Source organism: Vidua macroura, chromosome 7, assembly GCF_024509145.1.
Source record: "Vidua macroura isolate BioBank_ID:100142 chromosome 7, ASM2450914v1, whole genome shotgun sequence".
Classification (NCBI taxonomy): domain Eukaryota; kingdom Metazoa; phylum Chordata; class Aves; order Passeriformes; family Viduidae; genus Vidua; species Vidua macroura.
The window spans coordinates 32376359-32393081 of record NC_071577.1 but is presented as its reverse complement, the minus strand read 5'-3'; the positions used below and the strand labels follow the sequence as shown (position 1 = coordinate 32393081).

The following is a 16723-nucleotide window of genomic DNA, read 5'->3' as shown; positions in this document are numbered from 1 at the left end:
ACTTTTGAATCTATAACAAAAAAATGGAAAATATGTAGAGTCAAGTTCAGTGTAGTCCTTTTATAATGGTCTAAAAATAATCTGCCTCTAATGGATAAAAACAAACTTCTGGAAAATGTAACATTAAATTTTATATATTTGCTATAAAAATACGGCATCACTTCACAAAATGAGCTGGAATTCTGTTATATCTGGATGAATCATCACCCTCCAGAGCTGTTACTAAGCTGTGTGCTGTCCTTGTCAGTGCTTGGAAATGGTGCTGTCACAAAGCTGGCCTGGGCAGCTGCTCCCTGGGGAGGACAGACACCTCCTCAGCACAGCTGAGCAAAGGGGAGCTTGGATACGAATTACAAGGATGCAGGGAGGGTTAAGCCAAGTTAAGAACTTTCAGACTGACAGAAAGAAATAGTATGATAAGTCTGAATCTGAGAAGATGCAGTTAAAGAGAGTCCTGAAGTGATGTTTGGTAAAGTGATGAGGACTAGGAAATATGTTTTGCAATTCTTCACCTTTGTCACAAGTCCTTTTCTCATTAATTCTGAGGTCAACAGGAAAAAGTGAGAACAGATGCAAAGGAAGATGTAAAGTATTTAGACTTACAAGAGATTGCTATTTTCCACCCCTTTGTGTTTTGCATCCCTCAGACTTCTCAAAAGTGCCACAAAGTACCAGACATCCAGATGGAAATATGACATTCTCTTGTATTCACTGTTGATTTTATTGTCCATCTCCAAGCACTTGGTCACATTGGATTGCTTATTTTAAGAGCAATGAAATGGTTGGTGGGAGCACTGGGGAAACATGGCAGGAAAGGGCTGTGAAGAGAAGAGGGTGTCCCGTAGCCTCATGGGGTCCACAGGGAGAAGGGGGTGTCTCGTCACCACCTGGGTGTGTGGGGACAGAGACTATTGCTGTCTGCTCGGTCCTGGTGAGGCCACATCTGAGCACTGTGTCCAAATCGGGGCTCCTCCGTACAAGAAAGGCAAGGAGCTACTGGAGAGGGTCCAGCAGAGGCCACAAAGGTCACGAGGAGTCTGAAGCATCTCTCTCACAAGGAGAGAATGTGAGAGATGGGCCTGTTTAGTCTGGAGAAGACAAGACAGAGAGGGGATCTCATTAATGCACATTAAGATGTCAAAGACAGGTGCCAACAGGATCGTGCCAGACTCTTCTCAGTGATGCCTAGCGACAGGACAAGAAGTAATGGCCATAAACTAAAACACAAGAAGTTTAACCTCAACATGAGGAAGAACTTCTTTACACTGACGGTGGCAGCGCACTAAAAGCTGCCCAGGGAGGGAGGGCGTGCAGTCTCCCTCTTCGGAGACATTCCAAATCCACCTGGACGTGCTCCTGTGACACCTGCCTGGGCAGGGCGCTGGGAGGGGACGATCTCCAGAGGTCCCTTCCAGCCCCGGCACCCAGAGATCCGCAAGCAGCGGGCGTCTCGCCCCTCACGGGGCCGCGGGCAGCAGCCGGGGAGGCGGCGCCTCCCGCCGCCCCACACGGCCCGGCCGCGCCGCCGCCCCCGAGGCGGCCGCTGGGGCGGGGCGGCAGCGGCGGTGCCGCCCGCCCTCGCTGCCCATGCCGGAGCCTCGCCGCGGTCCCGCCGTGTCTCCCTCCCTTTTCCAGCCTGCCTCCCTTCTCCAGCCGCCCGGGATGGGCGTGCGGAGCAGCGGGCGCGGGCGGGAGCCGCGGGCAGCGCTGGGGCGGCGGCACACGGCGGGCGGCCGCTGAGCGGAGGCGCGTCCCGGTGTGCGGCTCCCGCTCGCCGGCAGCGGGGCTGGGGACGGTGCCGGCGGCCTGGGAAGGGGCAGCGGTGAGGAGTCGAGCCCTGGTACTGGGCATGGCGGAGACTCTGAGCTCCTGCTCCCCACGGGGCCAGTGCCAGCCCAGCATGGTCGCCAATACCTCGTCTTCCAACGTGGATGCCAACGCCTCCTCCTCGGTGGTGGGCGGCAGCTCGTGGAGGGGCCGGGAGCCCTTCTCCATCTTCACCGTCCTCATCCTGACCCTGCTGGTGCTCCTGACCGTGGCCACCTTCCTCTGGAACCTGCTGGTGCTGGCGACCATCCTGCGAGTGAAGGCCTTCCACCGGGTGCCCCACAACCTGGTGGCCTCCACGGCGGTGTCGGACGTGCTGGTGGCGGCCCTGGTGATGCCGCTGAGCCTGGTGAAGGAGCTGTCGGCCGGGCGGCGGTGGCGGCTGGGCCGGGAGCTGTGCCTCGTGTGGGTGTGCTTCGACATGCTGTGCTGCACGGCCAGCATCTGGAACGTGACGGCCATCGCCCTGGACCGCTACTGGTCCATCACCCGGCAGCTGCAGTACACGCTGCTCGCCCGCCGCCGCGTCTCCAACGTGATGATCGCTCTCACCTGGCTGCTGTCCGCCACCATCTCCCTCGCCCCGCTCCTGGGCTGGGGGGAGACCTACAGCCCCGAGCAGGAGCGCTGCCAGCTCAGCCAGGACCCCTCCTACACCATCGTCTCCACGGGCGGGGCGTTCTACCTGCCCCTCTGCGTGGTGCTCTTCGTCTACTGGAAGATCTACAAGGCGTCCAAGTTGCACATGGGGGCCCGCAGGAGGAACGCCGTGGTGCCCCTGCCCGAGGCTGCCCAGGTAAGGCTGGGCAAGGGGAGGGAGCCACCGCTGCTCCCCCAGGCACTGCCATCGTGTTTCTCCTCAGCTCCGGCCCTCACCCCTGCGATGGTGGGCTCGGCACAGCGAGAAGGCTGCAAAGGGCCCTGGGGCTCCCGTGTGCGTTTGACTTTGTCACAGACCAGACGTGAGCAGCAATTAGCCAGTCAAAAAGTGCAGCTCCTGGAGAAGAGCTTTATTCTCACTTTTTCCATGTGTGTTATAAGAGTAAGGGACAGGTGCATTCACTGCCAGTCCGGAGAGACATTTGAATATTGTCTCTTTGTTCTGAATTTGCCATTCCTTGGTGGTGTTTTTTTTTTTTTCCCCGCTATATTTCTTCTCGTGTTGATGGGGTAAAAAAAGACATAAACAGATCCCCAGGTCCTGTACCGAGATAAATTTGCATTTATCTGCCAGCACAGACTTAGTGTGTCTGAATACATTCTGGTAAGCAAATTAGGCACTATTCACAATATAGATTTATATATATTGATGTGCTTGGGCTATTTTTCCTTGAATGCTGCTCACTGCATAGTGTTGAAGCAATGAGCAATCATTTCTGGTTTAAAATTACCTGCTGGCTTCAAAACCACGTTCTCCTTATCCCAAAGATTGTCTGCAATCCTGCAGTGCCCTAGCCATTTGGGAGGTTTCGTTCATTTTGGGGACACACTTTGCTGACAGGAAAGTTGTGTCCCTTCAGAAGGGTTGGGGTTGGCTCCTTGTGCTCCCTAAGTCAGGCTCTCTGCATGATGCTGCTGTCACCCATTCCATGTCTCCACCGTGCTTGGCTGTGCTCTCTGTAAACTTTCCCTGCTTTCTGTCACATACTCTCACTCCTGCCAATCTTTATATTTTTGTGAGTGCATGTTGCACTTCCTAAGCCCAGTCCCTCCCCAGTAGGCAAAGATGAGCTGTGTGGATGTTAGAGAGCATTTCTGTTCCATTGGGGTTAATCCTGCAGAGCCTCATTCCCCTGCAAAATCCTATCTTTGATTTGGAGGCAAGGAAGCTCATTATTATGGTCACAAATAAGAGTCTGTAGGTTGTGTCCCCAGATGCTTGCAAGAGATGCACTGGTATAATTGCATTATTGCACTGGCATAATTGCATAATTGCACTGGCAATTATGTGTGATTAGACTCGCAGATTTGGATCATAATGGCCTGAAGCTACTTCTAATATATATTGATTTATGAAGGTTATCTTCTATGAAAAAGCAAAAAAATCTGTTAGAACAGTAGAGAATGTCTCCTCTAGTGGCATTTTTTTCCCTACGATCTTCAGCCCCTAGTTTGCACCAAATTTCTTCCAAATTGTTTTAAGTTTGATGAAAGTATTGCTTGGAGTTAATATATAATCTCTTCAAGCACAAAAGCCAGCTGATTATTTGTATTTTGCATGCTCTATCTTTTACATACACACATACCCATACAGGACTAGTTTGGAATCTAAAATTCCAGGAAGTGAAATGAGCTGAGGCATTGCTGCTCAAGCCAGTGGAGAGACACATCACATGACAGTTTTAGCAAGACAGAGTCTGGCTGCAAATTGTCACAGTTCTGTCTGCAGGAGGCCCTGCCTGGGCCCAGCATGGCTGCCAGGTGAGTGCTTTTTGTCATGCAACATCTGGGGGCTGGTTTATCCTGTACTGACAAAAGGGCTCTGTCACAGTGAGCTACACACCCATTTTGGAGCGGTTACTGCAATACCAGCAGATGCTCAAGCCAGTAGGTCTTCTTTCTCATTGTTGTGATTGACATATTAACTGTGATTGACTTCTCCTAACAGGGATTCTTGAGTCTGCAATTGGTGTGTAGTGGCAATTTCCTCTATTGTCCCAGCAGCTGACTTCTGTGATTCAGATGCAAACTTTGCTCCTCACCTGAAGGAAGAGCTGATGCTGCACACATGTACATTATATGAACTCGTGGATCAAGCATGCTGGCAGTCAGGATGCATTTCTTGTTTTCTTTCAAAATTAAGATACTGAGATTTACTCACCAAGTGTTACCCTGATCCTTTTTAAGTTTGTGGTAGTAGGATCCATCACTTTCACAAGAAGAGTAGCAGTTCCCCAGTGAATTCTGGAGGGGAATCTTCACACATATCACTACTGTTCTCTGGCAAGAACCCTGTTTTTTTTTTAACATGCAAACACAAAGGTAACATTGCCAAGCTTTGCTTCTTTGCATGCAGGGGTGATCAGGCTGTCAGCATCAGCTCTGTCCTCTCTGATGGGGTGAATTCTGTTCTGCTTCTCATGGTTTACCCATCAGCTCATTCTGATTTTCCCTTTCTTTCTCCCTTGATGTCTCTCCTCCCTCTATTTTCTTCCATCTCTGTTTTCAGAGAATGCTCACCTGTCATGCTCACCCTGGCAACATTTTCCTTCTGTCACTGTGACTCTGGATGTGAATTCCCCTCTGTATCTATGTCAGTCCTCACTCCAGGTGCCCTGCACCAGTTGATCTGAGAAATATTAGCAGGGTTTTTTTGGCACATGATGCCACAGGCTGGCAGTGCTTCCCAGTCTGGAGGTGAGCAATAATAGCAGTGATCCCTGCTGGGAGAGACATTTGTGTTGCACTCAGGAATGAGCTGTCACGTAGTGCTGGACTGGAACTGCACAGCAGGGCTGCACTTGGTGGCCTGAGGTACAACCAGCTGGTTAATTCTGGCAAGTCTAAGGACAGAAAAGGTCTGAGTTCATAGCACTCAAATGCCAATAGGGATGTCTTGGAAAAACCAGTGCACCAAGTTGAGCAGTGAGGGTGATACCTTGATGTTTGTCAGCCAACAGAGTCAGGCACCAAAGTGCTTTGCAGGTTGCATATAAATATATATATATATATATATATATATATATAAATATAATGGTTTGGTTGTTTTCACAGAGAAAGGGTATTCCTTTCAAACTGGGAGTTGGCATACATACCTTATGTTCCTACACTCTTACAGAGCTGCAGAATAGGATAGGTAGAAAATAACTATTCTGAGTAATTCTTTGGTTAAAATTTTACTTGTGTTTTTGAAAAATACTTTTCAAAACCTTTGAAAAAATTCAGGTGAGGGAGATGGATGTGAAACATCTGAGATGCTTCTGGTTTTAATGAAAGCTTGGTTTTTGCTTTCCTTTGAAATAAAATAATTGCCACATTGGGGTCCTAAATTAAGCTGGTGCTTTTATAATTTTTTGTTTGCCAATTATGAAACTCCCTGAAAAGTGAATTCTGCAGGCAACACTGACGTGGGTGACCCTCATTAAAAACCTAGTGACATATCATCACTGACAGAGAGCTATGCTCTGTCACACCTGGTTGACAGCAGGCAATAATTCTCTTTCTAAACAGTCCAATTGAAATAAATGAGACTGCTTGAAAACCAGCAGATGTTTCTGGATAGTGCCCTCTTAAATCAATGAAATCACTTGTAGCATAGGGATAGCCCAGCAAAACCAAGGATGATGGGATCTGAATGTCTGCATTACTTACATGTAGCAATTGCAAAATCAGGTTTAAATGTTCATGTGAGGAGTTAAAAATCAAGTTCTGTTGATGATTGGTGGAGGTTTTGTTGGGGATTTTTTTTTTAATTTCTCCCCTCTCAAATTACTTATATAGTGTATAAAAGCATAAGGCATGATCCTGAGCTTAGTTTTGTGAGAGTCCTTCCCACTTTGGATAAAATCAGGCCCCAGAGCTCCAGAGGTGCTGTGCTGTTCTGCGCCTTGGCCCATTCAGCTTGTCCAATTCACTTAACCAAGTCAGGACAATGTGGGAGAAAAAAAAAACAGATTCTCCTTTTCTGAAGGGGTCATGGGCCTTTTGTTTCCCAGCCCATCTCTTCTACTTGTACAGAGGTACAAATAAGAAATAAAGTTCAGCTGTCCAGAAGAGGTACAAAAAATGTCCAGAAAAGAGTGAGGCAGGAAGCAAAGTGGAGTGGGTAGTGACTTCCTGGGAGAAATACAATTAGTCCTGCTTACAGCAGAAGAAATTCCTGGGAGAGAAAGCAGGTGCTCTTCTCCCTGTCAAATGAACTGTTTGTCATGTTGGTGGAGCATCCCAGACAGTGTAGACATTTCTCTGTTTTGATCCTCTGTTGTGCATTTAGCTTCTTGTGCTCTTGTTCAAAGAGCAAGAAGTGGACCAGGGCCGCCCTGAGGCAGTAATGACCTTTGCTGAACCACACTGTGATAGGCAAAGCTCTAAATTTGTGGTGCTAAGCCAGATTTGATTGATGTTTATCATTACTGTTGTTTTGTTATTGCAGGCCCTGCAGGTGCAGGACAGGCACACACAGAGCACCTGTCAGGAAGGAACAGTAATAACAATCATTAAGCCTGTAAGGAACATTGTAAATCAAGGGATTTTGTCAGAAGCTCCTTGGTGGCATGTTTTCTATGACATTCTAGGAACACAGGAACTGGGAACATACAGCTCTAGGAACATGTATCCATTTAGGAGTAGTAGTTTACTGGGGACAGACAAACAAGAGAAGAGGCATTGAACTGTAATTTCTTATCAGTGTACAGAAGAATAAATTCTGGAACTAAAACCAAGCTCCTTTGTGACTCTAGAAGGATTTGTACTTGAGCTCATTTCCTTCATTTACTTTTTATTAGTCTCACAGAACAGCAATCATCTCTGCAGTTCTCACAGCCCATTGTCCTGGAAATAGCTGATTTCATGAGTTCAGAACCAAATTCTGGCCTCAGAGGAGCAGTCTTTTCATGCCAGCTATTTCCCCAGTGCTCCTGACTCACAGCTCCTGGAGCAGTGCCTGGGCAGATGGAAGAAAATAAGTGCCTGAGGCAGAGTGTGCTGCTAGACGCTGAGGGAGAGCAGTGTGCAGCACTGCAGAGATGGCTCCAGCATAACCCAAGGCATCTCCATGGACTGCTCTAATTTACAGTCTGTGACCACCTCTTCTGTCACAGCCTGCTTGCCAGTGCTCATCAGTAAGCCCAAAATGGGGACAAAGGTTCTATACTTGTCCTTTGTTCTGTGTGGCATGGGGATAAAGGTCAGCTGTTGTGACTTACATTGGAAACTGGAGTCATGAAAAGCCTCTGGGGCTGGCACTGGGAACTGCAGATTTGATACGGTTAGAGCTGCGTTTAGTTCTAGCAAGTAATTTACAAAACATACCATGATCTAGTTTCACTTGCTGTTTTGTTTTCAGAAGCCTGACCCAACAACCAGGGAAGTTTGTAAAAACTCCTTTTACTTCAGTAGGAGCTTGACCAGGTTGTAAATGCAGGCTTCATTGTGGAAAACACCTGAGGACTGAGGTATCTTCTAGCAAAGGAAATGAAATAACCTTTTCTCACAATATGTAATTAAGTGATAAAAGGGTCACTGCTAGTAAATTTGCAGTCAGAAGTAGTGAGAAGGCTCTGATTTGATTTTGTGATTTGATGATGGCACACAGCAAGCTCTATCTTCTGAGCAAGAGTTGAAGGTTAAATAGAGTACCAAACTGTGCCTGATGCTCGTGAGGAAGTCCTTTGTACGCCTGTTCCCAAGAGACACTTACATAACTGTTCCTCAGGGCCAAGACATAATCGTCCAGGGTTGCTTGTCACAGATTTGTCCTCGTGTCATACATTCATCCCTTTTGGTAGAGTGTGATTAAGGACGTGCAGAGCAAGTCCTTCTGCAGACAAATGGTGTGATCCTTGCTACATGAGGGGTGTCCCATTTTAATTGTCAGAACAGATGTGATTTTCATTTTCCTCTGTTATTTGCCTGTGCCCATAATCTGCTGCTCTTACATTCTGCAGCCCCATCTCGTGTCTGAAGGTGCAGACAGGGATATCCATCCTGAAGAGTGATTGTTCAGCTACTGCCAGTGCTTCACTGTCTGAATTGCTGTGCTCATACTGAATAGAGGCCCTCCTTCTATTACAAGGTAGCACATGAATGTGCAATATGTAGCTAATTTAACAATGGCCCATATTTGGAGTGCCTGTGAATTGTCACTCAGGCAAATTTTGCAGCCTTAAACTCTTGCTTTTATTGCACTCTCGTCATAACTGTAGTGCCTAGAAGAACGTTAATATCACAGACACTTCAATCTTCAGATTAAAATCTCTAGGGAGTGTCTTCATCTGGTCAGACTCAAAGCACACAGATAACTTCTGCCCAGAAGCTGTTTGTCTCAGAGCACTGTGCTGTACTCACTGCAGAGGTGAATGTCTTGCCCTTAGTGAGAGGAGACAAACAGCACTGTTGACAGCCTGGAGTAGCTGAAATTTTTTCTTCTCTCGTATAACCTCTACTGAAGCCAGAATTTGAACTGAAGGTCAATTGAAGTGGTGTTTTTCTGGCAATGGTGTACTTTTTGAGAAAGTACAGAATCACAGAATGGTTGGACTTGGAAGGGACCTCTGGCGATCATCTAGTCAAAGCCCTGCTGAAGCAGTTCAGCTAGAGCGGGTCTAAAGGCCATGTCGCAGCACGAGTCTGGTGCAGGGATAGGCAGCACACACAGGCCTTTGTTAGCCTGCCTTAACAACCTCATTTCCCCCTAGGTATGAAGGCATCCAGTACAATAAACTGAAAAAGAGACCCACAACACACATGGCACCAGGTACTCTTTATTTAGCTCTGTTTGTCAGTTACACTTGGCAGCTTTTCCAGTGTAATGAGTTTGGCACTCTGGGGCATTTTCTTTCTTTTAGCATGGAAGGAATGAAGTTCAGGTCTTTTGTGGTAGGTGCACAGATGTTGTGCTGTCATTTAAAAGTAATACTTCACTCAAACGAACTGTCTTGGTAAGAAACTGTGTTTGCTTTTGTTTGAGGTGAAGGAAGCTTCCCAGGAACCACAGATGGTGTTTACAGCTCGTCGTGCAGCTATCACTTTCCAGACAGATGGAGAAACATGGAGAGAACAGAAAGAGAAAAGGGCAGCTCTGATGGTTGGCATCTTAATTGGAGTTTTTGTACTGTGCTGGATCCCTTTCTTCATCACAGAATTAATAAGTCCCCTCTGTTCCTGCAACATCCCGCCCATCTGGAAAAGCATCTTTCTTTGGCTTGGCTACTCAAATTCTTTCTTTAATCCTCTAATTTATACAGCATTTAACAAAAATTACAACAATGCCTTCAAGAACCTTTTTGTAAAACAAAGATAAAAGGGGACACAGAGGAGAAAATTATTATTGCATAATAGGAAACGTGCCTGTGCTGTGTTACAGTTTCCATGCACAAGAGCTACTTGAGAGGATTTAGGAGCAGTGAAAAAGAAGATGGAAGATGTCTGGATATAAACCTACTGAGAGTTTACACTTCCCCTTCAGAAATACATACGTGCTACGCCAGTGTTTGGCAAAGAAGGTGGAAGCAGGGAACGCCTCCCGTCTGCTCTTCAATCATCGCAGGCTGAGGTCTGCCAGCGAAGCGCTGTGTGTGTCCGGTGCCGCGGCTGTCACACCCAGCACGGCTGATCCCGCCCAGCCAGCCCCGGGGCCGTGCTGGAGCTCTCCTCATCAGCAAAGGCACCAGTGGGAGCTGCTAATTGAGCAATACAGACATGTTTGTGATATGGGCAGGATGGTGGCTTCGGGTTTGAGATTTATTTGGAAGGGAATAAACATGCTGTAGTCAGTCAGTCCTTGAGTTGATATGAAATTAAAGTGGATGACCAAGCAGCTCAGAAACACACCCTGCCAGGACTGAGGGGCTGTGTGTTCTGCAAGCAGCAGGGCTTGATGGGCAGGCTTGGTCAAACAACTGTGTCCCCTGGGGTTAAGTGAAACTTAAGAGGCAAGTATAGAATTATTCAGAGCCCCTGAGAATGTGTTCTCACTGCTTGCACAGGAGGATCTAGTGAGGATTTTTCACTTGTGTTGTCCTCTCTCACTCTGCCAGGCTCAGACTCACCCTGTTTTATGAAACCTAGGTGAGCTCAAGATAGACACCAACACCTCCAAGTGAAGGGGGACTTGTGCATGGTTATTTCATGCTACCATAAAACTGAGCAGGCATCTGTGTTACAAACACCAAACAGGATGTTCAGTCACACCAGGTGTGCTGGCAGCAACATGTGGCTGCTTGGCAGTGGTAGGTGAGTGCCTGTACTGTGTCTGGGGCCCTTGCACTATAAATGTGCTCATCACCCAGTCTGGGTAAAGTCCACAATATGTCAGCATCAACTTCCTCCTACTGTAACAAAGGTGTTGATGCATCAGGTCTAAGTGACTCCCCAAAACCCAAAGAGACTCAAACCCAAGCCTTAAATAATTTTCCCAAGATCTTACAAACATCCTTGACCCAACAATATATACATAAATAATCTGTTTCCTTTCCTTGCATACTGCCAAGTCCATCTTGCTCCATATTTGTTTCTCTGGTGGGTTTTACTTCCTCCTCTGCTCTGAGTGGCAGAGCTGACAGCATCTCTGAGTATTTCTAGCATGGCAGCTTTTTACTGACACAGAGTCCTGGGAAGCTTAAGGGAGCTTGGCTGCATCTCAGGAGCACAGTGTATGGTGAGGTCAGGCAGTGCTGTACCTCACACCTGCAGTGCTGTGACAGTCCAGTGTGACCTGCTGTGCCCACAGCCACCTGTGTGTCTTGCATTCCTGCAGAGGATGCTTCCTTCAATTTCAATGGGAATTCAGAAGTTTTAATAACCTAGAATTTCAAAGAGTTGTTAGACAGTGACTCAGACTTAAATGCTGATTTAAATAACTTTCCCTTGTGACTCTCAACTTGCCTGCACATGGAATAGCTACCATTCAAACCAGGCTTTGGAGGCTTAATTAAACCAGAAGGAAGGCACATATGTAAGAGACTGAATGTTACTAAAACCTGCAGCCTCATTCAGAACCACTGACAAATTTTTCAAGTCAATTGATTTTTTTTCATGTAAGAGAGTCACTGCTGTAAAACCTTTAAAATCCAAACAGATGACATGGAAGGAGGAAATGCAGAGGTCATCTTAAGCTGGTGTTGAAAAGCATACAAATCTTCTGCATGTGGCACCCTGAAGTTTCTAATAATCATGTTTTGGACAGATTTTAGTGCCTGTACTCCCTCAGCCTGCTAAGCCAAGCCATTACTCTCACACAAATCCAGTGCCAACGCTGGTGCCCTGGCCCATCCCGGTCTGGCTGCAGGAGCTGCAGTGATCTCCAGCTGCACATTCCAACTGACTGGAGCAGCACCTGGCTCCAGTTCCAGGAGCAACACAGGCTGTGCAGGCACCTTCTACTACAGCTTGGCCTCTGGAACTTGGGAGAACACCACAGAGCTGCAAGGCCCCTGTGCAGTTCCTGCAGCTGCACATGTGCAGGGCATCGCTGCAGACACTGACCTGCAGCAGAGTGCCTTCAGCAAGCAGGAGAGCAGCAGCAGGGCCCTGACACAGCTCTCCTCCTCCTCAAGGATGAATTTAGCTCCCTTAGGAGGCGAGGCTGGGCCTCCGGAATTTTGTTGTGAGGAGTTCTGAAAATAAGCAGCCAGTGCTCTGCCCACACAAGCATCTGTGCCAGCAGTGAGTGTTACAGTGACGGGCTCACACAGCGGCCTCCGTACGCGCCCAGAGGCAACGAGAGGCAAGCAGAGCTTTCATTTCATTGCAGTGGCTTTAGAAAGCTCTCAACAAAATCAGCTTCCCACACTAGCTCTAAATGCAGACTGCATTTAGAAAAGCAGCAGCACATATTTGGGATTTAAAATTCTGATTTTAAGTTCTGTTTTTTAACAGCTTACTGTGGGGCAAAGAAAATATATTGTTGGTGGTTGTTGCCTAAGCTGCTGGATGCTCCTATATGAACTAGGATTAATGACACAGTATCTTGACTATCCAAACAGAAAAAAAAAAATATTCTAAAGGGACATCATTTGGCACAGCTTAGATGATATGTATTTATTTCCCCAACAGAAGCTGCCAATTTGGAGTACACCAATCATCTCTGCTTGTAAGCAGTGGACTACTGACACTGAATTTGGTCCTAGAAAAATTTACTGAAGCCTATTGCTCAGCAGAAGGGCATTGTTGCATCCTGTAGCAAGGCTCTGCACTTCCTGCATCAGCTGCACTGTGGGAGCCCAGAATGTGCAGAAGTGAAAGGGCTTTGGAAGAAGAGTGTGAGCAGACAATGCTAATAACCCCAATAAAGAAATGACATTTTACCGCAAGTCCCGTAAATGTTACTTTACAAACCTTACAAGGTAACACCAAATGAGTTCAGGGCAAGACCTTTCTCTTTCAACAAGGAAATCCAGCAATACTGAAGAAAAAATCTGAGAAAGTCTCAGTTCCTCACTTGCAACCACCTGAGATGCAGAATTAAGGCAGATTTTCCTTGCTGTTGGTTCCTCCCCAGGTATGAGGAGAAATGGCACCCAAGAGCCTGTGCCAGAAAGCAAGGAACAGCTGATGGAACTGTTTTCACACCCTCACCAGCCTCCTTTCTTCTTTTCACATGGGCCTCACACTAAAGGTAGTGGCCATCTGCCCTGGGTTCCATCTACAGCAGACAGTCAGTTATCATCTGGACTCTGATATATAATTTGTGAGCAACAACTTTATTCTGCAAACCTCAGATTTATATCTATCTTAGTCAAAATCACAAGCTCCTAGTCAGAGCAATGGGTCTCACATTTTTATATTCCTCATGGAAGTTTCCAGGTTACTGTGTTTGTAGCAGCTAAACATACATTTTAACATTATACTGAACAAATAATCACATCACTTATTCTTACATGCAAGTTCATTATTTATCCTACCTAGGAAATTTTGCTTGATGCTAAAAATGATAAATCCCAAAATGATTAAAATGATAAATCCCAAACTGAAATGCCCATTCAAGTTATTCTTTTAGAGTTGCATGGTACACAAACACAGCACAAGCAGGTCTCCTTGGTGCCAAAGTTTAGTTATTCAATTTACAGTTTTTATAGAGGGCAAAGTTTGTGGACAGAAATAATGCCTCCTAATATCAAAGCTGACTACAGAAAGTCTGCAAGCAGCACTCGATGCAGGTTTCCTTCTTTGAAGGAATGCTGAATCTAAATTTTTCCTTCTTTGAAGGGACTTGGAATCTGATTTTGCCTTCATTATTTTGCTAGCCCTGGGCAGATTGACTTTTTGAACAGAAGCAAGAGGGGCAGCCCAGATCTATTCCCTCACTAACCAGTGTGGGGGAGCAGGGTTCCAGCTGGCTCAGTGGGAAGGATTTCTTTCTGCTTGTGCTGAAGGAACAGGACATCACAAACACAGTGACTCATTTGACTATGGACACAATTCATCTTTTAAGCACTTGTAATGCAGGAGCCTGGGAAAGCTTCTGAGGCAAGTTCCACCTTAAAAAACACAATATCAGAATGTCACTGGATTCCAAACATTCTTTATTTTATATCTGCTGCCACAGACAGTAATCGAACAGCGCTGTCATCAGTGTCAGTGGGAAAAAGGAACACAGGTCTTCTCCTGAAGATGTCATGTACATTAAGAAGTCAGTCCAAAATCCTGGTGTTAAGTACAAAAAGCAACTGTTTGAATTATAAAATACTGTATATACAGATATAAAAATGTCTCAGAAAGTGTCCCACAAAGTTTCTGAACTTTCAAGACCAAATCTTCAGCAGGGTAAGTAGGTTGTTGTCTTCAAAGGTGAGCATCAGTTCATTAGAGCAGAATATCTCAATCTTTATCTTCCTATATTACAGGTCACAGACTCTGATTTTCATCACAGCCAGGGATAACGTGGTGATCCTAGTATTAAGGTGTTTTTTTCCTGGAGCTATTAATTTAACAAGCACACTCTCTATATATAAAAATGAAATTTCCAAGAAATTTATACAACAGCTAGACTTTATAAAAATATAGATCTATAATTTTACACCAGGAATTATCCAAGGTAAGTTTTCATTTTCTTAGCCATTAGAAATTAATTGTTATCCTTTGTAATCCTATATACGGCTAGAGTATAAAATAATGTGAAGTTATTAGCTGGAAAAGTGAGTTTGAAGAATCTTATTCTGTGGGGTTTTTTTGGGCCAAAATTAACAAACTACTGCATTCTGCAGTGCTCATCCTGTGGGGTGGTGGACATACTACACAGTACATGTAAACTTATTACAGAATTTTCACCTAATTCAGTGCTAAAACCCAAATAAAAAATATTCCCACTGTCCTTATGGTAGGAAAAAAAACCCAACAAACCAACCAAACCCGAATAAATAAAATTAGTATTTCTATTTTGCTGTACTGTGTTAACTCTTTACTGTGTAGTGGAGGCAATAATGAATAATACAGCCATGTGATAAGGGAATGTAAACTGAACACATACTGGAAAAAACAGACTTTTACAGCTGTGTGTATATATATTTTTTATATATATCTATATATATACATCTACATTGCAGTTATAACTGTCACCTCACAAGAGAGATTCAATGGACTGAACAATCTTCTATAAATTTCCCCAGCTGGAGCTCTTCAGGAAGAACTGGCTTTCAGCTTGGACAGCAGCATTTCATTCTTACGGCATTCCTGTTAACAGAGAGCAAACATGTAAGCAGGAATTGCTCTTAACTCTGCTACCTGCATCTCCACATCAACAGAACCAAACCCTTTCTTTCATTTTGAAACATCTCCAAAATCCAAAGCAGCCTAGAGTGAGTGATGAGTTGAAGATAATTCTGATTCATCCATAATGTTATTCCAATGGCAATATTAATTAAACATTATGACATGCAAGCCAGAAGGAACACTGCTTGACCACCCATCTGAAGCTTTTACATGTAGTTAAAGCAAATTCAGCTTTTTACTTATAAGTAGAATAAATCTGAAATGGAGATTACTTGTAGGTGATCTGGAACTTCACAGGACGGCTTGCAAAAGAGTCAGTGCTCAGGGAACAACTCTCAGTCAGGAAATATAGGTACACCTGTGTTCAGTACCACAACCATGACTTTTTTATTTTTAAGGGTAGCAGAGTTGAGCAGAAGTTCCCTCATATGGCAAGGGAAGAAAAATAGGTAAAAAAACCTAACAATAAATCTACCTAAATTCTGCAAGTAGGATGTAAAATTCTGCCTGTCAGACAAGTGGCTGAACAGCCCCTGTCATTCTGCCAGAGTACGCTGTCTGAAACAGGAAGGAACTGTCTCAGAACAAAGCGGGAATAATTACACAAAGATGTTTTTCCTCGAACATATGAAGCCAAATGACAATTTTGCCTGCAGCATTCCTTCTCATTCATTCATTCTCATGGAGACAGCAAGTAACAGAAGCCCATGATGATTAAAAGCTTGGGAAAGGCTAAATCAATGAAGTGTTATACAGAGCTTTCACAGTCGTTAGGCAACAAGGCTGGTTCCTGAAGATTAATGACCAAGACCCTGCATTTCCTCCTTATTCACACACATTTCCACACCCGTCTTTGCTCCAATAACTAACTGCTCACAGACCTTCAAGAGATTCCACTTGAAAGCCTAAATACACCACTTGCTTGATAACCTCTCCCTGTAACATGGAGAGGTGCCAATCTAGCAGTGAAAGAACTCCCAGAATCAAATTCAGAGTCCAAGATTCACATGGAGAAAACAACCAAGGTACATCATGAACATGGTGTGATAAGCATCATATCAGGAAACCTTGTGCATATATTAATGCACAAGTCACATCAAAACGGGTCACTGGACAGGACAGTTGAACATAGCAAAAGCATTCTTACCTCTTTAAATTCTTTCACTGTTTTGAAGTAAAGCCTCTGTTTCTCTAGAAGCTCTAGGTATTCATCATTCAACTGGTCTCTTCTCATTTTGTTTTCTTGCTTCTTCTTTTCCATCTGTTGGTATACAGGAAGGGTAAGAGATCATATGAATGGGATACACATGGACATACTGCATAAGGAACAGCTCTCTATAACACACAAGGGGAGACAGATACTCCATAAATGATACCCCTGGCTCGTGCTTGAAATGCAATGAACATTTAGGTCAGCTCTTAAAAGCCTAATGCTGAAGTCTCAGTAGCAGTGGCACTATAGGTGCAACTGAGACAAGGGCACATGATGGTTGACACTCTGAGGTGCTGCTGACCCTCTTCAGCAGCA

At 45.3% G+C, this 16723-nt stretch overlaps 2 protein-coding genes across 2 annotated transcripts in view; one reads left to right on the top strand and one right to left on the bottom strand.

Moving 5' to 3' along the window:
• Positions 1-1744: 1744 nt before the first annotated feature.
• On the top strand, positions 1745-10254 carry LOC128809914 (5-hydroxytryptamine receptor 5B-like). Its single transcript, XM_053982340.1, has 2 exons — positions 1745-2623; positions 9455-10254. Exons 1-2 carry the CDS (start codon positions 1850-1852, stop codon positions 9785-9787), a joined length of 1107 nt encoding a protein of 368 aa, XP_053838315.1. The 5' UTR covers positions 1745-1849; the 3' UTR covers positions 9788-10254.
• Positions 10255-13990: 3736 nt separating this feature from the next.
• CCDC93 (coiled-coil domain containing 93) overlaps positions 13991-16723 on the bottom strand; it is a 35179-nt gene continuing 32446 nt past the window's right edge. The window contains exons 22-23 of the mRNA XM_053982573.1: positions 16343-16456; positions 13991-15156 (exon numbers count right to left, since the gene is read on the bottom strand). Of these exons, the coding sequence (XP_053838548.1) occupies positions 15103-15156; positions 16343-16456 (168 nt within the window). The 3' untranslated portion in view covers positions 13991-15102. The remainder of the gene's footprint in view (positions 15157-16342; positions 16457-16723) is intronic.